Source organism: Ixodes scapularis, unplaced genomic scaffold (assembly GCF_016920785.2).
Source record: "Ixodes scapularis isolate PalLabHiFi unplaced genomic scaffold, ASM1692078v2 PGA_scaffold11__112_contigs__length_91849675, whole genome shotgun sequence".
Taxonomy (NCBI): Eukaryota; Metazoa; Arthropoda; class Arachnida; order Ixodida; family Ixodidae; genus Ixodes; species Ixodes scapularis.
In genome coordinates, this window is record NW_024609837.1 from 69113552 (window position 1) to 69138510 (window position 24959).

At 44.6% G+C, this 24959-nt stretch overlaps 1 protein-coding gene across 1 annotated transcript in view; it reads left to right on the top strand.

Moving 5' to 3' along the window:
- The window catches only part of LOC115332229 (proline-rich extensin-like protein EPR1), a 56084-nt gene extending 31667 nt beyond the window's left edge, over positions 1–24417 (top strand). Inside the window, exons 2-4 of the mRNA XM_040208885.1 lie at positions 17786–18052; positions 21133–23407; positions 24288–24417. Of these exons, the coding sequence (XP_040064819.1) occupies positions 17786–18052; positions 21133–23407; positions 24288–24417 (2672 nt within the window). The remainder of the gene's footprint in view (positions 1–17785; positions 18053–21132; positions 23408–24287) is intronic.
- Positions 24418–24959: the final 542 nt, after the last annotated feature.

Here is a 24959-nt window from a genome sequence, read left to right on the forward strand (position 1 = left end):
AGTGATATTGAAACCTAAAAAGAACGTTAGTGCGTTGCTGAAAAAAAAAATCCTTGACGCGTTACCAAAAACGTCGTTATTTGTAACGCGTTACTTCCAGCACTCATTATGAGGAACTTTTTGTTCCTGGCCGCGCACAACGCCTTCCATGAATCCAAGAAGGCAGATTACTTTGATGAAAACAACTCAAAACAAATTTCAAGCTTAATTTTTCTATCTACTGGGCCGGACTGTTCTTAATTGTTCGTGTGTTGTTCCGAATGTACCATGCCACAGCAAGAAGTCTGGATGTGTCTCTGAAGTCGCGGTCATGCTGCGCAGACATCACGCAAAGGACACGGTGTTTGTTGTAGACATGCTGACAGAAATATCTGTGGACGCGTCTCAAGCATGTTCAAAGTGTTTTTTTTTTGCTTCATAATGCTTTGAATGTATAAGCGGAAATTGTTTGCATGACCGATAAGATAGGACGGTCCTATAAGGAAAAAGCAGGCTACAGAGAATGTATACTGACAGTCTTCTGTGTGGTGTATTTGCAATGCGACCGCGACTGTAAGCGTCAGTGGCACTGCTAGTGCATCCTACGAAAGACGGCAACAAGAGTGTCGTCCAAAATAGGTAGTCTTCCAAGCACCTTCCTTTGACTGCTGCAATTAGAAGTCCTAAGAATTAAAGAATTTTCACAACAGTCAAGGATTTGTACATAAGGTACGAAGTTGATCTCATGGTAGAGGACGCGGTACATGAGGGGCCAACACTACAGCCGTGCTGTGCTGAACTAAATTCTTATATAGTTACCGTGGGCACAATCGAAGCACGAGGTTGCCTTCAACAATACTATATCCAAGCTGGATGGTTTTGAGAGGTTCTTGAAGAAAGCGGTTGACACTGCGCTGCCGAAGAGTCAAACATTGAGCTGCTCATCATTAACCTAGATGGTAAATAGGAGAAAGGAGGCTGCTTGGAGAGGCGACCAAGCCGGCAACAAGAATGAAGATGAAAAACACCTTTGTTAGCCAGGGTTTACAGTAGCCTTGGCGAACTTAACAAATAAAGAGAAGAATTGCACCTCAGTAGTGAATCTCCTTCACACTGCCTGAATGGTCAAGTGCAGATACGACAGCCAACTGCCGCACAATGTCCTACAAACTCAGAGACGTCAACAAAATGAGAAAAAAAAATTCACAAAATGAAAATTGCCGGCGCTCTTGCACCACTTGTCTGGCTGTAAACAACAAAAAGAATATGAGACGGTCTGCAAATAAATAATTGGAGAGGACCTGGAGGGATGCGATGCCATTTTTTTCATCCCGTGAGTAGCAAAGGAAGTTACACTGAATGCGCAACTGGGTGAAAGTTTCAGGAGAAGCTGTATTACTCAAACCGACAAGAAAATGCGCACGACTCATCTAGTTTGTTTAAAGGAAACTGCAACCACAAAGAGATACCACAGTTCCGATGGTATTTATATTAACCAAGGCATCGCATTCCTGATTCTAGTGTTCCGCCTTTGATATGGTTCGCTATATTCCACCTGCCATCGTTTTGCAAAACAAATATAATAATAATATGGTTCACCAAGTATAACGGGGTTGGAAATGGGGAAAAAGCAGTCCAAGCAGCATGACATGGTCCTCAGCCACCCCCTACAGCTACTCATCGATGGTGAAGTGAACAAAAATAAATCAGTAAAAATATTACACCTAACCTATTCTACATTACGTAACGATTTCCTCCTTAAAAAAAGAAAACATGTATACAAACAACCGTGAGTGACCTCAAATTTCAACCATCACAGTTGATCAAGGTTCTCAACAAACCCAACTCCTTGTGCAAACAAAGAGAGCGGTTTTCGCTTTTCTGGATTTTCATAGCTGCGTTAAAAAAAAAAAAAACATGACTTAACTAGGACGCGCAGACAAGGTGATTCCACCTCCTTGTCTTTTAAAAAGGCTCAGAATGTATGAGACGTTCAATACACATATTCCCAGGCGTTCGATAAACAATGCCCACGGATTATACACAGATGGTCAATACACACTGCAAATGAGAAGCAGTTAAGAAAACAACTTAAGCAATACTTTCCCTAATCAGTGTTTGTTGAAAGTCAAGTTTTTCTTTTATTTAGAAGTTTAATGTAGGCGTTCTTGTACCATTAGAGAGTGCTGCATTACGAGCCGAAGTATGGTCCCTGTATTAAAATGTACATGCTTTTTGTACTTTTTTGTACTTTTTCTACTTTTTGTACCTTTGTACTTTTTCTCAAGTGTATGTGTACCCCCCTCGCAATAATGCCTTTGTAAGGCGATGCGAGGTATTCTGAATAAATAAATAAATAAATAAATAAATAAATAAATTCCACATCCTTCTGACGGAGATTGGTGTAGTTCGTGTAATACCGCGCGGATTCATTGGCGAAGATCAAAGACGCCCGACAGCCGGACTTGTTTCCCTTTTATTTTCTTAAGGTGAGAAAGAGTATAAGTCGATTGCGAGTTAGCTGTTGCTGGTAATTTCTCACGGAACAAGCCGATGGAGGGCAACGAAGCAGGATAATTTTACTATTATCTGATTTTGAGAAAACCCTTACCCCCGAATCCCTGTCGACTTGTACTCCCATGTGTTCTAATTTCTCAGGTTACCCGACCATGGAGGAGCATTTGCTCGCGATTAGCTTCAATTATCTGCTTTCAAGCTATAAGTCAAGTTCTAGACGGTGGGATTTTTGCGTGAATCTATAGGGTGTTCCAGGTCACCAGGCTCGATCTAAAATGAACCGTAAAAATCTACATCTGAACGTAGCAATCTAAACTTTTTGTCGAAGGTATATTTCACAGGTCGGTTTTTTCTTGTAAAACTACAAAGTGTAGCTCTCTTTCTGTAAAAAATAAGGCCAAGAAACTTGCCAGGGTCTATGGCGGGCAGCGACGCAGACGACAGGGGTCCAGTAGCGGGGTATGTTTGGCGTTCGTATTGATAGATGGCGCTACCTCCTTATCACGACGGCTCGCGACCACCGTGGTTTCTTAAAATGAACATAATCATTTTGAAATGTGCCTTCGGTTAAAAAATAAATGCGGACAATAAAAGCAAAACTTCAAGTAAAGAAAAAAAACGCGTCTGCATGACGACGGCCCTATTGCTGCGGATTTCGTCTGCGTGTCGTCTGCTTTCTTTCGCTGGTCGGCTGCACCTTCAGACGCTGCTCCCGACGCCACCTATCAATACGAACGCCAAACACACCCCGCTAATGAACTTGGTCGTCTGGATCGTCGCCAGCCGTAGACCCTGGCAAGCCTCTTGGCGCTATTTTTAAAAGAAAGCAAACTGCGCTTTGTAATTTTAAAAGAAAAAAACCACCTTTGATACACACGTTTGACGAAAAGTTTAGATTGCTACGTGCAGGCGTCGATTTTTACGGTCCATTTTAGATCGAGCCTGGTGACTTGGACCACCCTATACATTGAGATCGGAGACTCAGTCAGATCATTTTCAGTTTTTCCGCACAGCCCTTCCTACTACCAACTATAGATACTGTGAAGATAAAAACGACAGGGCGTCTAACTCGGATTCTCGGCTACTAGAACGAGCTCATTGCCTTCCACCGTGCTTTGACTGCGCGTGTACGCTCCAAGCTCACGAGACGCTGAAGCGTCATCGAAGGCGGAAAGCTCGCGTTGGAGGCGGAACTGAAACACCTCCCTACCGTTCACGTCCTGTTCGCGACTACAAACCCAATTCGCCTAATGGAAGCAGTAATTGACTTTCGATAAAATACCTCTAGTTAACATGACACTTAATATAGGTAGCTATGTTAAAAAGTAACAAAAATATATATATATATATATTTTTTTTTTTTGTGGTTCGAATGTGCGGGTTGCAAAATCCAGGTGTCCTTGGTTTAAATCTTAGCCGTGCCCATTTCGATATAAAGAGAAAAAAATTATCATCCTACCAAAAACAGTTTGCAAATCACTATTGCGAGGTGCACGCTAATGAAAGATTCCAGGCTTGCAAAAGCTCTTGTGTTGGCGACAAGTCACATCAGCGCCCAATAACAATGTCGCAAACTTCAAAATGTAGGTTGAACAGACGGGTTATGTCAGCACAATCGTCTTTGGTCGCTGAAAGCTTAAAAAAACGGAAGGTGTGGCTAATATACGTTCAGGTTTCTCGCTTTGTGATTGGTCATTCGGCGTTCTTATCGACTAATGCAGCAATATGATTGGCTGCGCTTGACTCGCCATGCCCTGCGATCCTTAAGCATTCGGTGACTATAGTTTGCTTTGTTTGCTTTAGATATCCATCATATATCTTCAAACTGACTCCAAGAAATTTACTAAATTCAAAATTAAAAAAAAATTCAATATCTGCTTAGGGGTGCAACAAAGGGAATAGCTTCCAACAAAGACGCACTGGCTTAAGTTTCTTAATTTTCCAGTCACATCTCTGAGCTGATGTTTAAGTTGTCGACTGAGGTTGGTTCTAGAATGCGGGCGCGCACGACAGCTCTTTTTTTACGGGCAGAGAAATCGCGCGGTTTTTGGTTTCGGGCAACTCAACTATACTCGATGTCCGGTTGCACAAAATTATCGTTGGAGCCGTCGTTAAAGCTGGTTGAAGGTGATTACTAGCGTTACCGCCGCTCCTCGTCCGTAAATTTGATTGCGACGTAATGTCCCCGAAACCAAAGGTTCGATTCCCCCGAAATATGCGCAGGTCCAGGAAAAATATAGATAAAGAAAAATTATACTTTTGTAAATTAGGTGCGAAAACTGCGCTCAGTAACTGAAGTTAAAAAAAAAGAAAAGAAAAAGAAAACAAATGAAGTCAAGAATAAACCATCAGCGGCCACTAAATTAAGCGCAGCATCCTTTAAGCAGGACCAAGGCGCCATAACACGACCTTTTTCAGACCACCATTTATGTCGAGAGTGACCACCCACCTTTGGGCAGCTGGAATTACCAATAAAAAGTTTACAACCGCTAACTCCTTGCAGCGCAGCAGGAATGGTCGTGAAGCGGCCGCACCGGTTTGAGACACCCGTTCGCGCGTCTAGTGTTTGCGGTTTGTTCATGATACATGAAGTATACTTAGCATCTCAGCTAGCGAGGAGTAACTATTTTTAGTTACCCTTTGAACTTCCTTTACATGCCTACACCTGTCGTACTCCTTATTGGCAAACTCATTTTATAATGATAATAAGCTCGAGAAACATTCTACTGAAGATAGTGTTATACTGGTTGTCCTATAAAAAAATAAAGTATGGCGGATTACTCGTACTTTGCTCGGGATAGCTCTTACAAGATTTGACGAAGAATCGATGATTTTGAGGTTTGGAAAGTGTACGTCTTGATAAAAGGGCACACAACTGATCTAGGACACCTTTCTTAATTCATCACATGAACAGGGAAATTATTAACGTTCTGCAAGGAGCCAAAATTTATTTACTTCGGTTCTCGAGGCGAAAACGAATAGAGTTCCGCATTTGCGCGAGACGACTGCAGATCCCCTTTGAATGAAGGGTTCCCCTCACCGAAGCGTGAAGCTTGCAATCCAACACGTGCCGTTTACGGCCACCCGCTATCGCCGAAGGCTACTCTTTCCTCGAAAGCCACGAGGGGAGTAAAGGGAAAGTGTAGAGAGAGGCGGGTGTCTCATTACGCTAAGGTGAACGTTTTCGACCAGTGGTCAGCACCGCGACGTGTCCATAAAAGCGCGCACTCGTGCTTTGAGGGGGCCAGCAGCATCAGCGACAGCCATGTGCTCACCAAGTGTTCTCTGGGCCTTCCTGGCTACCGCGCTTCTTGCCGTGCTCTGCCAGACAACATCGGCGATATTTTGGTAAGCTCCATCGCGGAAGGGACTTATGGGCTGCGTGTGGTTAAAAGACTGCTACAACATCATGCAAGAGCCAGTCTGCAGAAAGCGTCTGAGGGGTGTCTCTATCTTGCATGAGGGACACGTCTTTTTGGTCAGACAAAACCTATCAAGGCATACTTACGTACGAAGCATCCATAATTCCAACGTGCTTGCGGGGTGTCTGAAAATGCTTTGTCGTCTTTTCTGCAGCAACACCTTGCATTTTGTAGAATGTATTAACGGTGTCACTACGGCTTTAAGTAACGGAAAGCAAACACTGCTATGAAGTGAGTCACATTGGCCAAATTAGAATCCTTCGTCTCTGTACATACACAGGATGTTTCCCAGGTAGCTCGCCATGGAGAAACGACGGACTTGGCTCAAGTGGGGGATCCCTGGCGCCTAATGTGGGCCTAAAGCCCGGGCCACACTGCGAATCCTTTATACAAAAGGCATTGTGCAAATATGAGTCACCGCAATATCCTTGGTTCGAATGCCCCGTGCGAAGTTTCTCCTTGAATTCATTGTCACGCGGCATTCGAAGCACGGATCTAGCGGTGACTCGCGTTCGAATTTTTATGCAGACGGTCTTTTGTATGATGTGTAAGTTGTGCGACCCCGGCTTAACGCAGTTTTGATCTAAGGCGTTAGTTCGTGCCAGAGTGGTTTTCTTGCTTTTTCGATGGCTTTTTTTGCCTGAATCGCCACAGAATCGTCAGAGTTCCAAACTTCAGTCAAAGATGCCACGTATAAATCACAGAACCAGCACTCAAGCCTAAACCTTGCACTACTTTGGCAATTTAGTCCCAAAGCTGACACATGAAACCGAACTATCAGATGTAAAGCCTAATTTTGGCACTTGTTCGGAGCATTACGATATCGAGAGACTGGCCAAGGAAGCTCAAGTTTGGCTGCACCTTGGTTTCGGGCTTTTTAAGGCCCTGCATTTTTAAACAAAAAGCCGCAAACCACATTTTTGGCTCAAAGAATTATGCTAGCAGGGTTTTGAGGAAGCAAGATGCATCGCGGAACATTGCTGTTGTCGTCATATTTAAAATCTTCTTAATGGGAAAGGTGTATCTGGACGTGAGCCCGCGCACGTAGTCAATCATTGCAGAACCTACTGTGCCAATGAGACTTTGCAAAGCAACCCGCAAAAACAAATGAAAAAAAAGAAAGCTTCGCTTCTTGCTCAGTACGACTTCGTACGTTAAATTTGTATATAGTAAATTTCCGACAGGTGGTAATTTCTCAAAACAATACTGGAATCGGAAGCTCACCCTTGTTCTTTGAAGCATTCATTGAAGTGTCCAGCATTTGAAGAAGATTCTTTCGAATTTCTGTTTTTTTTGTTGCTTGAATTAGACTCAAGTAATTTATTTTACCAGTAGAAATGAATTTCTCTGGTGTAGATTTTTTTTTAATGCACATCAAATTTTATGACGCACTTGCGTTAAATAGCAGTTAGTAGAGTTTCTGTATAGGCTCCCTAAGGAAGTCAGAGTTGCGCGTCTGTTTTCCACGTGCCGCCGCACCGCTATTCGCCGAGATCCGATCACGTGAGGAGCCGGATTAGGTGCCGTGCAGGAAAGCAGGCGTTGCAAGCGCCCCGGCGTACGTTTTCCTGCTTTTGGGCGCGCCGCGTGCATCGAACGTGCGGCACCGCTATTCGCCCAATTTAGTCACGTGAGGAGTAGGATCAACATTGCGTGCCGGAAAGACGGCACTGCGTGTATGAACGCACAATTATGGCTCCCATATGGAGCCTATACTGGAACTCTAGCAGTTAGTAAGGTCCCTCTATACTAAAAAGTAGTGACATATTTTAAAGAATGTCGCCAGCTTCTCTTATTGCGCGGGTGTAGTCGACTATTCAGAGCTCTCTGCGCGCGGAGTTTGTTCTGGTTGTTTTTGCCTTTCGAGGCTCCGCGTCGCCATTTTCGCTTCGGTCACCCGCCGCGTTAGGCTTAGCAGATAGTTTTGGTTTTTGCTCGTTCTGCTAAGATTTGTTTACCGAAAATATTCCGATTTAGTTATATCGCGTATGGGGTGATGGCTCTTTGCCGCGCCTTTACAGCAATGGGAATCAAATGTTAGTAGATTGTTTTTACGCAACCATTACGACACGTTGCGCACGCCAAGGACGGGTGTTGTGAAAAAGGGAAACGTCTTTTTTATTATCTAGACCACAGCATACTCCGCTTAACATGAACTAACCGCAAACGTTACAAGTGGAGGCTCCTTGGGTTTGATCGCGCCTCGGCTGCCTTAACATTCGCGCAGCGGGAGCCCAAGTCAAAACTGCCCGCTCACGTCTGTACCCTTTGTAGTTGGTCTATGTTAAGGTGAGACGAAGTAGAGTCGCTTTGAGGGGAGTGCTTTCGTGAAAGAAAAAAACAGAAATCGTTTCCTGCTTCAGTTGCGAAAGAAAAAAAACAGCTATCGCTTTGTGCTTACGTGTCACGTCTTGCCTCCCTTACGAAGCGACGAAAAAACCGAGCGTGTGGTCTCCCTTCTTTGGGTCTGAGGCACGCGTGCGGTAATAAAAAAAACACTGCTTTCATTTGTAACGAAGTCACTGTGCAACATACAAGAGTTCGCTGGTGCAGGTAGTCGGCGGCTTTACTCGCGCAGAAGCGAAACAGAGCCTCGCGCCGGTAGCATAATAGCGTAGACCGTGCTCGCATTGCGTGCCCATTTTTGCCTTAGTTTGCGTCTTCCAGACTGTCAACTCATTCTTCTGCTATCTAGAAAATCTCTGTAGTCAATTGTGCGTCGAACTGTAGAACTCGCGACAGAAATACAATCGCGAAACACGACAGGTAACAAAAACAACCTTCCGCCCCATTGCACTCAAGCAAGAGCGTCTGCTAGCTTGAAGCGATTCAGCGGCGATGCCGTCGACGCGCGAGGGCGAGAGAGAAAAAAGAGGGGAGGAGGGAGGAGAAGGCGCTACCTTTCAGTATAGACTTAGAGGGACCTTAGCAGTTAGCAGTCCGCTGCGCCCTCTTGGGGACGTTCACTCCCCAACAGAAAACTATTTGTCCTCTGCGACCTTACTACAGTCTGCGACAACGTACGAAACGAAGGGTCTGGTGAGACGCGTGCACTTCATTATCCCTCCGCAACCAATGAGATCACGGCATTAGAAGATAAGGACGCCAAAGAACCAATCGCGAAGCAAGAAGTTGAATTATAATGAGCCACGCCCTGCGTGTTTCCCAAGTTGCCAAGGACCATAGGACCAACAATCATCGCGGCTTAGACTAGCATGTATGTGATGGGCGCTAAAACTGTTGCTCATGAGTCTCGTGCGGCTTGCTGCTCCCTGGTAGGTATGCCAACAGAAGTAATGTGTCCCTAGGTTAATCTTGCGGGGCGCAAACGTAAACTCTAAGAAAAGCCCGTGCGTCTACTTTCCCGCAGAACACTCGGAGAGCCAATCGCCGCAACTTAGGGAGGCAGCTCAGCGAATGACGATGTCCAAAGATATGTTCAGACCAAAAAACGCAGTCTGAGTTGTGACATGAAGCAATGCAAAACATCACGCTTGCATTACTTAATGTCACAACTCAGACTGCGTTTTTCGGCGTAAACATATGATTCAGCATCGTCATTCGCTGAGCTACCTCCGTAAGTTGCGGTGATTGACTCTTCGAATGGTGTGCGGGAAGGTAGACGGACAGGATTTTTTAGACTATGCTTCGATATTCGGATGAACACGCTGCTGTGACCGCACTTTTCTAATCAATCAAAGCGACGAAATGGAAACAGTGTGCGATTCTAATGAACGAGCACCTAGCTGAGCTTTTCACGACTTCAACTACGTCATTTGAGCCAAACATTCACGTGCTTGTCTCCCAAATAAAAACGTGCAATAAAAAAAACATGTCGAATTATCACTTTATGAATGGGATTGTTTGTTTTCACAAGTTAAGATGAAAGAAATTAAAAAAAAGTGCCAAGCCCCTTTCTAATTGCGGTCCTTCAATTAACAGTTTTTGAGGGCTTTTCGGATACATTTGACCGGTCACCCGTAATGTATGTAGTTGCTACTAAGCGCACGGCGACCGCAGCAGCATAAAGTCGACGACGTCGAGTTACAGCCCCAAAATGGGCTTCTTCGTACCTGTTGGCTATCGCTCTTTGTTGTAGGCCATGTCATTGTGCCCGACACGCGTCTCTGGCTGAGATGTTTTGCGTTCACCTTTAATGGAAAATAAAGAAATACATCGAAAGAAGCGACGCGTCACTCTATACATCGAGACGATCCCAGCGGTCGATTGTAGAAGCTGAAACTGAGAATACCAGAGGAAAACAAGTATATCTGTATCTGCGGAGTACCAACGATGGTTGTTTTAGCTTCATTCGACTGGCCGGCTGCCGAACTAACTGCAGCAGAGTGACGAACCTGTGACGTCATTAAGCAAAAATTGAATCGAGCAAAAATAAGGACTTTGCTCAGAAACAGAACACTCGAAGACACCGTTCCGGTCTCTCTGGTAGTCTCTTGGTACTCTGCACTGCCGTTTACAAGTAACGAGAACCAATATGCGTGAACAACAGAATTCAGTTGATCCATGTGTGGTTTTTAGCTCATTTTTGGATATTTTGTCCCTACTTGCACAAAACACATAGTGCACGTCTTCTTTGGTTTTCAAGATAAAAGCCGTGGAGAGCAAAAAAAAAACAAACAAACACAACTTTAGAAACTTAGGAGGATGAATCTGACATTCGTTACAATATGGCAACCTAACACACTTCCAGTATCGTTCGTTGATGAAGCAGTGAAAACTTCTCAAAAGCAACAACTTGGTTTTTGTTCTTTACAGGGATCGTCCGAGGTCCCAAGTTCGCTCCCCGATTGCTCCAGACCTGTGTCCTTCGCTGCCCGAGACCTGCCCGCAGTGCTATGACTCCGCAGAAGAACTGACCCACGAAGATGTCTGCAAATTCGACGCAGGTATGCAGTGTACTATATTAGGGCACGCTTATTAGATTTTGGTTCACGCTCCGCTATAAGCGGCCGGCCTAGTGACTTCTTAATTTTTTTTTTTTGCTGGTATTAACTAATGTTTTTCAGAGTGGCCGCAGTGAGTGGTACTGAACCTGGAGCGCGCGGGAGTGTTGCTCGGGGGGAGAAACACAGAAGCGTCTCTTTAATTTTGAAACCTCAACGATATCGCGTCCGTAATAAAACATGCAGTGCCGGAACAAATTTAGTAGTACTCTCTTCCAAAACTAAGAAACAGCAGTAAAGTATCATAATGTACCTGAAAAGTGTCATCCTATTAAAAAGAAAAAAAAAATTTTTCTCCTCCCACTCGACAAAAATAACTATATAGCCCTCTTATTTTGGGGTAATAAAGAAAACTTTCTCCTCTGAAATAACATGACGCTCGGTAGGGGAGAAACGGGTTGGAAAATCCCATAGAGTTTTTATAATGTACGCTAGACGGTCAACTGGCGCTAGTGTAAATGCGACTTTCCTGACGCAAATTGAAGCAGACAGCAACCAGTCTACTTTTGCGGTGCTCCTGTGCATTCCTATGAAAAAACGAGCGTGCATTTTGTCTCTTCTACGGAAAATAACATAAAACACTTCACGTATTTGGGTCGTACGGAATAGTATCCACCTTGATTAACATTGTAAAAGTGTGATTGCATCAGTTAGGCACATTCTTCTTCATCGGTGAACGATGTTTAACTCCGCTACATTTCAGTCCCAAACATGTGTTCCGCAGCAGGTGTGAAAAACAAGCGACGATTCAAAGCAAAATAAGAATCGAAAGCAATATAGAATGTGTTCAAGGTTCTCCAGAATTCCGTTGACAATTATATATTGCTAATATGCTAATCCTGATACAATATGATTTTGAGCCCGTCGTGCATCATTATGAGCGGATAAAAGCATTCAAAACGTAAAGAATAAAGTAGGTGGGCTATGAAAAGTGTCTTTTTGCGTTGTTTTCTCCACCGGGGAGTTTTTATCCGGTACCTGTTCTCAAAGATTTCGAGGTTGCGGGTGATGTTTCGAACGTAGAAAAAGCAACTTCGCACAGAGCAGAAAGAATAAAGCAGTACTTACTTGTTTGAAATCGGAGTATATTACGTGACCTTCATTTTATTTTGATCGTACTCGCACAGGTAGTTACTCATCCACTGTTACTGCGTAGTTTTTGCCGTCTCCCTTGGTTTCTAGATATCCTGCGTTCGTTTGGCACGTGTATCCCTGCTGAAAAGCGCCGACGTCGTGTTCGCGCTAACAGTGTCCGACAGTGCACAAAAATACATTCGCGAAGCGGTTTTAGTACCGTTTTTAATTCAACAAATTTGGAAGAAAAACGCCGTAACTGACCAATTAATTTGTCTGCTGACTAAGAAATGTTCCAAGCTACCTAGTACATACGAATTATTCTGAATATTTGCTCTCATGATCGCGCGCAGAAACAAAATGCACTCGCTTTTTCCCTTAGAAATGCATTACAGGAAGTCAGTTTTCGACTGGTTGCTGTCTGCTTCAATTTGCCTCAGCCCACTAGCGCCAGTTGAACCTCTAGCGTACATTACAATAACCCTATGGAAAGACCTAGCCAGCAGCATGGCTTTTTGTCGGAGCGAGACTGTCGAGCGCGTATGCCCATTCAAAGTCCTCTACGTGCACTCAAGCCCCTGTAACACTGCTCAATCATCGCACAGAGGACATCATGCCCGCTGCAGACTTGATGACAAAATTGTCTGAGAACACGCCTTATGCAAGCTCGAAATCATGTCTGCAAAATACACATGAATGCTTCGAACGCGTCTACAGACGATTATTGTAACACCAATATGACATGGATGTCATATAAGAAAGGAACAACATTGTGCGTGGTTACTGGCAAGCATCAGGTGAGATTCACGTACCTTCCCCCATAAGAAGCGCTTCCGTCCGCGGCCGTGACGTGGCTGGGGCAAATACCGCTTAGGTGTCGCTAGGACACAAATATTCTTCAGCTCGCCAACTGCGAAAGGGAAAGGCGCACAATCACCGGGGAACAAATACTGCCAGTTTATTAAAGGTGATTGGTGTGGACGCATTGTGTTCAACAAGACGGCGACACAACTTTCCGCGTCAGATTGTTGTTCATATTGATAATATTCATTCCTTCTTTTTTTCTCTGACATCTGGTGTCCCTCCAGGTTCTGTGCTTGACACCTTTTGTTTTTGACCTTTGTCAACGATCTAGCGGATCGCGTAGATAGCGCTTATTGTTGGTTTTTGCGGATGACATCAAGTTTTTTTTTTTATATTCTCTTGTTGGCTGCCATGTTCTGCAGCATGGCTTATCAAGCATTTCTCAGTGGTGTTTATGGAATAGATTATCGTTGAATACCCTAAAACAAATGTCTTATCCTTATAGTATAGTCCCAGTATAGTTCACCACGACTATATTATAGAAGTGGCAATCAAACGTGCATCTGTCTTAAAATATCTTGTCGAGCACCTTGATAATGCATTCAGGCTTACTGCTCGAGTGTCGTTTATTCTTGGAAGGGCAACATGAATATTGGTAGCCGTATCTCGCAGTACTTAGCCGTTTAAGAACCTGGCCTCCTTTATTCGTTTATTTAGTGCCCTAGTTTGGTCTAGGCTTGAGTTCGGTTCTGTGGCGTGGAAATCGTTATCAAAAATGCAGGGAATGACCATTGAAATCGTGCACCATTGAAATTTTGTACAATCACTACTTCGAACGTCGTTTTTATTTTGACTATACTTTTCTTCTTATAATGTTTCGCTGGACCTTTGTCTGATAGAAGAGCAAAGCGCGATTTGGTTCTCCTGCACAAGATTATAAATAGCGCATTAGATAGTGGTTCGATTTAATGTGATGCGGATGTTCATGCTCCTCCCCGTTTTACTTGAAATCCCAGTACTTTTAACGTTCGCACTCTGTGTAAACCCCCTCCTTTGTCACGGACACAATCTATAATGCAAATGCTGAAATTGATACATTCAGATACATTATGGTGTTCGTAAGGCAAGTGAGAGTGCTTGTTGCTCAATTGTAAATTCTTGTGTGTTTTATATCGCTTTGCATTTAAAAGCATTCAATTTTGTTTTTAGTTTGTTTTGCTTCTGCCGACTGTGAGCACAATAGAAAAGACATTCTGGTTGTTTTGGACACGTGAAAGCAAAGATTATAATAATAATAATAATCATTATTATAAATTTTTAATATTATTATAAATATTATTATTATTAATATACATTTTTATTATTCTTTTAAATATTATTATTATTATTATTATTATTATCCTTCATCATCATTACTTTATTACATTACATTATTATTATTACTGTCCTTCAAGCGTCTCCTGGCTTCGACAAACCCGTCACCTTATAGTGTAATGAAGGTATCTAAATAAATGAAATGAAATGAAAGATGAAAAAATTATCATTAACGTTATTGTTATTATTATTATTACTGTGTTATATTACATCAACAATGAGCGCCTGTTCATCAGTTTTCACGCTGAACAAGAATGCGCCTTAAACTCATTGTGGTATTCTGCAAAGATGCCTTTTTTACGTTTGTTTATGAGAAGCTTGGTGCTTGAAATCAGGTCGTGACAGTAGTGATCTAAACTGTTCTAGCCTTGTTGGTAATTATAGCCCGGAGTGCCATGCTCCGTGGTAGTCGTTTTTGTGCTCGCCACCATGCTGCGTCATACTAGATATGTCATTTTGAAACGGCTTTTGAAATGAAGTGATCGTAACAAATCTATCGTAATGGGAGAACAATATTAAAGCAGCTATGTTGGCCCCACCATATATCACCCATGTCTCTTATACTACAACGGCCTTATTAAAATAATACCTTTGGAAATGTCGGATAGTCTAAAAGGCCCTTTTAGAACGGTCGTGCTTGAACGACATATTGCAAAAATCAAATTGTATACACAGTTGTTTCTGAACCCTTGCGTTTTCCTGCTGGCACAACGTCTCTCCAGCACTATAAGAATGCATTTTTGTCTGTATCTTTCAGTTACTGTTGTTCTCAACGTCTACGGGTTCATCAAGCGTAAGTCTTTTTCAAATTTGGTTTGTAGTTAAAATATATACAACCAAAAAAAAAAATTACTCACTAGAGCTAACTTAGCGTTTACTCTAGAGTAAAAGCTAAGTTACTGAATTGAACACAAACGTAGCTTTACCGAACTTCCATCAGCAACACTGATCTGATCTTCATATATCCCGCATGCATTTTTTTCAAACTTAATTGTTCAGAGGGAATGCATGACCTTTTTTGCTATAAAAAAACGTAACCAATTTCGATCAAAAGGAACTAGCTACTTTATCGTTATTCTGAAAGTGTCCTCTTCTGAAGCAGTAGCCACGTTCCAATATGTTGTGTCATCAATATTGCCTTAGGAACATATTTTTTATTTTTTTTTATTTTTCCTTTTTCGCTTTAAAAGTCACATACTGGGGTGAAAACCAAACAGGATAATTAGTGTTTTACACGTTCCTTTTCAGAGTTATCTAAATTAGTCAATGGTTAATTCATCAAAACTCCATAAAATGTGACAGTCGTTTCCTTTCTGGAGCAGTAAAATAAATCGTGATTTCGCTACCAAAAGAAAAAAAAAGTAACTGGGTACAAGTTGCACGTCAGTTGCAGCTTTACATATGTCTGCTTTTCAGGTTCTATCAAAACCATGATCACTTTGATTAATAAAAAAATTAAAAACAAACGTGAAAAAATTTCTACAATACAAATAGGTGTACCGGGCCATGATGCCTTACGTGAAAGCGCGTAAAATGAGTAAAAAAAATGTATAAAATATTTACACACCGTTAAACGTCGTTCTTACCTTCGAAATTACGAGTCAAATGTTACCAGTAACTTCATGTGACCGTTAATGTCTCATAAATTTACCTTTTTGTCAAAGGTCACACACATCGCGCTTCGTATAATATTGAAGTGCCGGCTACGTTTGGAGTGCACTAAAGCTTAGGGTCTTCCGTTAACTCAATTCGAGTTAGGCATCTTTTCCCAAAGCCTAAAAATAACTAAAAAAAAGACACGGTTTTAAATTAAGTTCGTCCGCAGGCGACGCTACGATCCGGTGGAACCAATCAAAGATCGCCGAAACTGCATCGTCACGGAGCACGTCGTCTTTGTGTGTTTTGTTCTATCACCACCCAAAACCAGTCACTCACAAGAAAAAAAAAACGCAGGATCACTGCGCATTTACAGCACGTGATTGGTTCAGCCAGTTTTACCAAACACACAAAGACAACAAGCGAACGAGCGACGTGACGATGCGCCCTCGACGCTGAATTGATTGGCTCCATGTAATGGAAGCGTTCCCTGCGGTCGGACTCAATGCGAAAGGGCCGTGATGGCAAAGCGTTCCCGATTCCATCGCATTCATTTTAGTCCCTACGTACTGCAGCAGGGACTTCTCGAGCGCCGATTAAAGATGTGCTAAATAAAACAAAATATCGCTTTAAAAAATACTGCGTTTTTTTATTTAAATTGCAAACGTAAGTCATTCATTGTCGAACGTTCAGTTCACGTTCCCATGTAGCGCTAGCCGTCCGTATGAGATAAGGAGGTTCCAGAACGAGCCGTTACCCTAGCTAGAAATTATAAGTGATTTTCTTCATATTTTAATGGGAAAATGGAGTTTGCTGCCGGATGTTTGTGCGCGGTTCGAAACCACGTATTCGTGGCCTTCGTCGGCCATCTTTTTCCCATTGAAAATTTACGAAAATCGCTTATAACACTTGACAAATTTAATGGTCCGTTTTGAAATATTGCCATTTTTTCCAGACGCTAGCGCTACATTTGGGAGGAAACTAAGCGTTTGCTAATGCTGTACTTTGATTGTGCGGTTTATACAGCTCAACCGTTGTAGCAGGTTACTCCCGGATAGGGCAGGTGTACTTTAAGATAATGGATCGTTCAAGTGAGCAGCGGCGTTGTCTAACATTTGTGCAGCGGTCGAGCATGAAAACAAGCTGTGCGGATACCTGAAAGTCTTGACTACACTTCGCGCTGTGAACGGGCCCTTGTCCGAAGTCTACAGGGTATCTCTGGACGAAGATTGCAGCTGCGTTTCCGGCAAAAGTAAGTTCGGTAAATCTTTCAAGTCTATTTCTACTCGTCATAAGTTTCGAAATTAAAAACAATATCAATTAAAATTGCCACTACTCTTGGCCAGACGCCTTTTGTAAGAGTTTTGCTACTGATGACGCAGAGGAAATAAGACATTACTGCAGTATAAATCGTTGCCATTGATTATGTTTTGTTTTTACCTAATTAGGTCGCAACTATCTTCACGCGTTGTTTTACTTTAGGCGTGCATTGCGTTCAATTAAAAATTAGTATTATAATTGTAGCCACGCATCGAGGAGGATCTTTGATACTGGTGGAAATAAAAAAACATCTTACACCTCCAAAGTGAGCCCAAATATAACGCCACAAAAAAGGTTCTTTCGGGTTTGTTTTATATCGCCAATTACTGAGACCATACTCTCTCAGAATGAGAATGGTAAGGTAATCCCTCAGTTATCCCTTCACCCAGCGCAAGCTCCTTTCCTTCAACAAAGCTATGGCTTCTTGCGAACCGCGAGTGTGCGAATGCAGCCAAAGACCGACGGACCGCAACAAGCGCGCACTGCAGACCGGGTATCCAAAAGAGATGCTTTGCCTTTATCATTCTGCTGTTATCATTTTGTGGTATTGTGTTCAATAAGGATTCGCTAAAAACTACAGACTCTGTAAACCTGCTGGCTCTCATATAATATGTTATATCGTAATCTCTGGGTGTCTATGCTAGAGAAACTGCAAGGCTTTAGGAAGCTCCCGACTTGGATGCCACCTCCCCTCTTCCACTGCATGTGGTCCCTCAACGACTTTTTCTTGCGCAGAGTCAACGGCCTTTGTCCTCCTGTTCAAGACCGAGAAGGTTATCTTCCCGACTACTGGCGTATCCCATCTGCCGCTGGACCACGACGTGAAGATCGTCAAGTACAACGAGACCACCAGCGCCAAGCTACAGGAGTTGTTGCGGACATGTCAGGGATACGCCCCGGTGCTGCGACTGAAGCGAAGCGACAGCTACGGAGGAGGTAATGCCCACACGTCCTCCTATCTCGTCAAGACGGTCAAGCACTTCTACCCAGTGCCCGCGTATGGTAAGTCCGCTATGGGTCCGCGCAAAAAACGGACCAATTAAAGGGCAAGTTCCTTAAGGCAATCGTCTCTACACATCCAGAAGCTTCTACTCGTGCACTGATCCGTGGTACACTAGGAAAAAGAATCAGTAGCTTTTCTCGAATCAGTTTAGTCGAAGATCATATGCAATTAATATCGCGCTCGAATGGTTAGGCACTCTTAAACCACCATCGCACTGCTCGTACATCATACAAAGGACATGGTGTTCACTGCAGCCATGGGAACATCATTATCTGCGTGCACGACTGAAGCACGGTTGAAGCATGTGTGAACATGTCTGAGGACAGCATTTCTATGACCAATATGCCAGAACCATGATGCAAGAAAAAACATGTCTCAGACAGTGTGTGCAGACTGGCTTTTGTAAGATGCATTAGCAGCGTTACTGTGGCTTTAAGGTCCGTTCAGTCACGCATCTAAACTCTCAAACAACGTAAATTCAGCGCCGTACCAGCGCCATGGTCAGCGCTAAAGCAGCGCGAGCTGACAGCGCAGTGTGTGTAAGCGATGGAAGGCGGGGTCACATGCAGCGGAGCACCGATGCAGCGCTGGTATGTAACGTAAAGTCAGCGCTTTTTATGTTACACCGAGTTAGCGCTGTGAAGTATGTGAGAAAAGGCCTTCAGAAGCGAAAAAGCAGGACGACCTCTTTGCTGTTGGTTCCTGCATGACTGTAGGAGCATGATGCTACTTGATTTTACAATAAACACAATTATGCTTTTCCAAAGCATGCGGAGAAACATAAGTGCAGGAGAATCCTAGAAAGTGAGAAAATTGGTCTTCGCTTTGAAAATACGTGGCTAGCATGGAAACTTGTCAGATTCGAAAATCAAGGAGAACCTTCGCACCTTCCGTTCGCACTTTAACGGGCTCACATTAACGTCCCTCTCCTTGTTACCTTTTCTCGTACTGTTAAACTCAAATGTTAATGCTAGAGGTAGGAATTGGTAATAGGGTCTTTTCAAAATCCGGTCAAGCAACATTGGTGGTCGGTGTTCCATGGACACGAAGCGTGTGACTGTATGCGAGAGCAAGCTCTGCGTCAACGTTCAGCGAGGACTCGTCGCTGAACGTTGATGTAGCACTCGTGTCCAATAATACATGATCAGAGTACATGTTCTAACAATGCTCAACTCTGACAATTGGTGGTGCAGCTACAAGTTGGCGCGGACGTTTCAAAAAGGATCTGTTGCGCTCGTTATGCGTGTTGTTTAGAATCCTAAGCGGACCATTTCAATACATGTTGTTTTACACTCGGTCCTTCTGAAACCTCAAGCGAAGACGATATTTTTATGACGTCTGGTGGGAGGTCTGGCTTCGGCTTAAAGGCATTTATCGTACAGTACCGACGACGTAGATTGCTTAAGAAACTTGCCCTTTAACGTTAAGGACTGCCAGAAAAAACCAAGAGCCAAGTCAAGAGTAGATGCAAAATGGGCCACATAACCTCATTCTCCAACGCTACGTTGGTAAGCGTAGCGTCATTAACCTTCATTCAATACATCGGGGTAAATCCAATATTGCGTTACCCCCAACTGCCGGCTCACCGAGCCTGCGAGAAAAAACCCTATTCACGCTGTACAGCACATTTCTTTAAGATCCTGTCCAAGTAGGAGTGTCAGTATTGAACGTCCTATTTCCTCTAGCGCATAAACACAACGTTAACACCCATATTGCAGATTTATATTTGTAATGGCATGACAATGAGTATTAACCACCCCATTCGAAACTGCATAATATAACGTTGTGTAATGTGCTTTTCAGACACAGCAAAGTGTAACGTAAATTCCATGAACTGATATTAGGGAACGGGCGAAGCCGCTCTCAATCTTGACTCCGAGTGTCGCGGGTAAACAACACTGCGCCAAGAATGGCGCTCATTGATTGGCCGACCACATAATGCCAGTCGATGGAATGTACAATAAAGTTTGCTGTGGGCATGATTTATATATACAGTATATAATTGTCGATACCGCGCGCACCACAGCTGCCAGATAAAGCATTCAACTCGTCCTGGTGGCAAGCAGAGACACCAGGGACGGTTTGCTAGTGAATTCGGCTATTCCTTCCGGCGGGAATGAAAGATTTTTTCGCCACGTAACAAGGTGAGAGGGCAGAAAGTGCCTAGCGTTTCAGACGATTCACATCAACAGAGTTAAGTCTAGTTTCTTGTTATTTTTTCATTCCTGCATAACACAATCTTCCAAAGAAATAGCTTTACAGGCCACTCGTAAAGTAAGAACACACATGCGGTTCATTACACTTACACTTTAAGCCTGGCAACCTTCTTTCTGCGCGCAAAACCGCACTTACATAATCGAAGCGAGGACGGACTTGCGGCAGTCATTTGCTTGTCTCGGCGGCAAATATTTTGCGCTGCACAGTCAAGGCAGGCGCAGCTTTCACAGCCCGCTAACGCTTTCAAAGCTCTTCCGCGAGGGCAGCAATGCTGGGTTGCAGCATTGTGGAAGGTACGCTAGCCTTCACAACGTATCAAAACTAATTGATCCGGATTTTTTTTTTTTTAATATCTACATTGCTGATGTGACCAGAAATTCTCCCTTGCGGGGATTTTATCCACCGAGAGAGACACCCGCATCACCAGCGAACCGCCCCTCGTGGCTCATTATGCGGCTAATAAACTAAATTTGGCATGGTTTCTCAAGCTTTATAAAGGCTGACATGGCTGTATTACAAGTAGTTTTCTGGGTTTGCCACGTCGTGGCGATGATGTATGACGGTTCCAAGTAAACCACGATGACTTTAGAAAGCTTGTATTAAGAAATAAGACAAATTATGCAATTCATTTTCCAAAACCTAACAGCAAAAATCATGTTTCTGCTTTATTAACTTCACATGATAGTTCACCAGTGCCCCACTATGCAGATAGACAAAGTGACATTCGAACAAACTTGGTTTAATGGTATGTTAGTCTAACAGAGGAACTTACGCATGAACCAAGTATTAGTCGCTAAATGTCAATGTCAAATAATCTTTCTTAGTTAAAGCAATGTTCCCACAATTGCTTCTTTCCTTTCAGGTTACGAGCCAAGTTATGGCGGAGACTCCTACTCAGCTCCAAGTTACAGCGCTCCTTCGTACTCGGCTCCAAGCTACAGTGCCCCTTCTTACTCACCACCAAGCTATAGTGCGCCCTCTTATTCCGCACCTAGCTACAGTGCCCCATCCTATTCTGCTCCAAGCTACAGTGCCCCTTCTTACTCCCCGCCAAGCTATAGCGCACCCTCGTATTCCGCACCAAGCTATAGTGCCCCATCCTATGCTGCTCCTAGCTACAGTGCTCCTTCCTACTCCCCACCAAGCTATAGTGCTCCCTCTTATTCTGCACCAAGCTACAGTGCGCCCTCGTATTCTGCTCCTAGCTACAGTGCTCCGTCTTACTCCCCACCAAGCTACAGTGCTCCTTCTTATTCAGCACCTAGCTACAGTGCCCCATCCTATTCTGCTCCAAGCTACAGTGCCCCTTCTTACTCCCCGCCAAGCTATAGCGCACCCTCGTATTCCGCACCAAGCTATAGTGTCCCATCCTATGCTGCTCCTAGCTACAGTGCTCCTTCGTACTCCCCACCAAGCTACAGCGCTCCCTCTTATTCTGCACCAAGCTACAGTGCGCCCTCGTATTCTGCTCCTAGCTACAGTGCTCCGTCGTACTCCCCACCAAGCTACAGTGCTCCCTCTTATTCAGCACCTAGCTATAGTGCCCCATCCTATTCTGCTCCAAGCTACAGTGCCCCGTCGTATTCTGCTCCTAGCTACAGTGCTCCATCTTATTCCCCACCAAGCTATAGTGCACCCTCTTATTCTGCACCAAGCTACAGTGCCCCATCCTATTCTGCTCCAAGCTATAGCGCTCCTTCTTACTCCCCACCAAGCTATAGTGCTCCCTCTTATTCTGCACCAAGTTACAGTGCCCCTTCGTATTCTGCTCCTAGCTACAGTGCTCCATCTTACTCCCCACCAAGCTATAGTGCCCCCTCTTATTCTGCACCAAGCTATAGTGCTCCATCCTATTCTGCTCCAAGCTACAGTGCTCCTTCATACTCCCCACCAAGCTACAGTGCCCCATCCTATTCTGCTCCAAGCTACAGCGCTCCTTCTTACTCCCCACCAAGCTATAGTGCACCCTCCTATTCTGCACCAAGCTACAGTGCCCCATCCTATTCTGCTCCAAGCTACAGTGCTCCTTCTTACTCGCCACCAAGCTACAGTGCTCCCTCGTATTCTGCCCCAAGCTACAGTGCTCCCTCGTACTCCGCCCCAAGCTATAGTGCCCCATCATATTCTGCACCAAGCTATAGTGCGCCTTCTTACTCTGCCGTGAGTTATAGTGCACCCTCGTACTCTCCACCAAGCTATAGTGCTCCGTCATATTCAGCCCCAAGTTACAGTGCTCCATCGTATTCAGCCCCTAGCTATAGTGCCCCATCCTATCATGCACCGAGCTACAGCGCTCCTTCATATTCTGCTCCGAGCTACAGTGCTCCCTCTTACTCCTACCCAAGTTACAGTGCTCCCTCATATAAAACTCCAAGCTACAGTGCCCCATCTTATTCTGCACCAAGCTACAGCGCTCCTTCATACTCTGCCCCAAGTTATAGTGCCCCATCCTATTCTCCCCCAAGCTACAGCGCGCCTACTTATTCTCCCCCGAGCTACAGTGCTCCCTCTTACTCTCCACCAAGCTACAGTGCTCCGTCATATGCTCCTCCAAGTTACAGCGCTCCATCATATGCTCCACCTAGCTACAGCGCCCCATCCTATGCTCCCCCTAGTTACAGCGCCCCATCTTATTCTCCTCCGAGCTACAGTGCCCCATCTTATTCTCCTCCAAGCTATAGTGCTCCATCTTACTCTCCCCCAAGTTATAGTGCTCCTTCTTACTCCCCGCCAAGCTACAGCGCTCCCTCTTACTCACCACCTAGCTACAGTGCCCCATCCTATGCCCCTCCGAGCTACAGTGCCCCATCCTACGCGCCTCCAAGCTACAGTGCTCCGGCTTACTCTGCACCAAGCTACAGCGCTCCGTCTTACGCTCCCCCAAGCTACAGCGCCCCCTCTTACTCTCCTCCAAGCTACAGTGCCCCATCTTACTCTCCCCCAAGCTACAGTGCCCCGTCTTACTCTCCCCCAAGCTACAGTGCCCCGTCTTACTCTCCTCCGAGCTACAGCGCTCCATCTTACTCTCCCCCAAGCTACAGTGCCCCGTCTTACTCTCCCCCAAGCTACAGCGCTCCATCTTACTCTCCCCCTAGCTACAGTGCCCCGTCTTACTCTCCCCCAAGCTACAGCGCTCCGTCTTACTCTCCCCCAAGCTACAGTGCCCCGTCTTACTCTCCTCCAAGCTACAGCGCTCCGTCTTACTCTCCCCCAAGCTACAGTGCCCCGTCTTACTCTCCCCCAAGCTACAGCGCCCCGTCTTACTCTCCCCCAAGCTACAGTGCCCCGTCTTACTCTCCCCCAAGCTACAGTGCCCCGTCTTACTCTCCTCCAAGCTACAGTGCCCCGTCTTACTCTCCCCCAAGCTACAGCGCTCCGTCTTACTCTCCCCCAAGCTACAGCGCTCCGTCTTACGCTCCCCCAAGCTACAGCGCCCCCTCTTACTCTCCGCCAAGCTACAGTGCCCCGTCTTACTCTGCTCCAAGCCAGGACAGCTATGCTGACAGCTATGGTGACAGCTACAGCGGGTACGATATTTTACATATCTGTACGTGGTGACCCAAAGACGTTTTAGAGGGCAGCTTTTAGGTGCCCGTTTCCGTGTTTCGCGGCATCGGCGTCGGCGTAACCGCGCTCAATTTAGAGCGAAAATTTACGTCACGTGACCTCAACACAAATTCAATCTCCGTTAAATTTAGCAGCAAAAATTCAGTTTTGCCCGCTAGATTTAGCCGATAAACGGAATGTTTTTATAGCTGACGTGACACCAAGTCATGTGACGTCATTTTTCCCGCGAAAGTTAGCAGAAAAACTGAATTGGAAGAGGAGCAGAAGTAGAGGAGGAGAAGGGCAGGAAGAGAGGGTACGGAGAAGGAGGAGGGGCATACCCCTCCCTCCGTACCCATTCTCCTCCTCCTCCTCAAGAGCTGCGCTCTAATTTTGCATTACAGATATTTGTAAACGTCTTTTTTCTTTTTGCCTGCATGATATATTAATGTCGCCTCCTTTTTCTTACAGAAGCAGCAGCTACGTGCCCTCGGTCACCTACACTTATGTCACGTACGTGCCTCCTTCGTACGCAAGCTACGCCCCTCCTAGCTACGCCGTCCCAGCTCCGAGTTACGCTGCTCCAGCAGCGAGCTACTGAGGCAAGAACGCCTAAGTCCTTGCTAAACCGGTCGTTCAGACCGGTGAAAAACAATGTTCAACAAAGTGTCCAAGTAAAGGCTACTGCTTCCAAGTCCACTGGATTTGTTATTGCTAATAAACACCACCCTTTAAATTGTATGGTCAAGAAGAATTCGTTTTTTTTTTTTCATTTCGGCTGGGGCTTTCGGGTTAAACTGACGAGTTTACTTGTATTTCGTCAGTAATATCCGCGTAGGTACACGTCATTCCTCTAGGGGTTTAATTCAACCATCATTGGAAATGTTCCATCGCCTAATTTAAAAGATGTGATTTGAAATGAAGAATAAACGACATTGGATTGTCGTGTTACGTAGGTTATACAAGCATACTACACAGGCTTAGGATGAGTATGCTCGCAGGGCACGCCCCAAAGTTTGTAGCTTTGTGGCGCTTTTCAATTCTAGTTGGTGGCCTGGGTTCACGAACAATCAGAATGCTGCTTTCGTGGGCAAGCAATATTTATTCGTTTCATTCTGATAAAAAATAAATACGTACGTACGT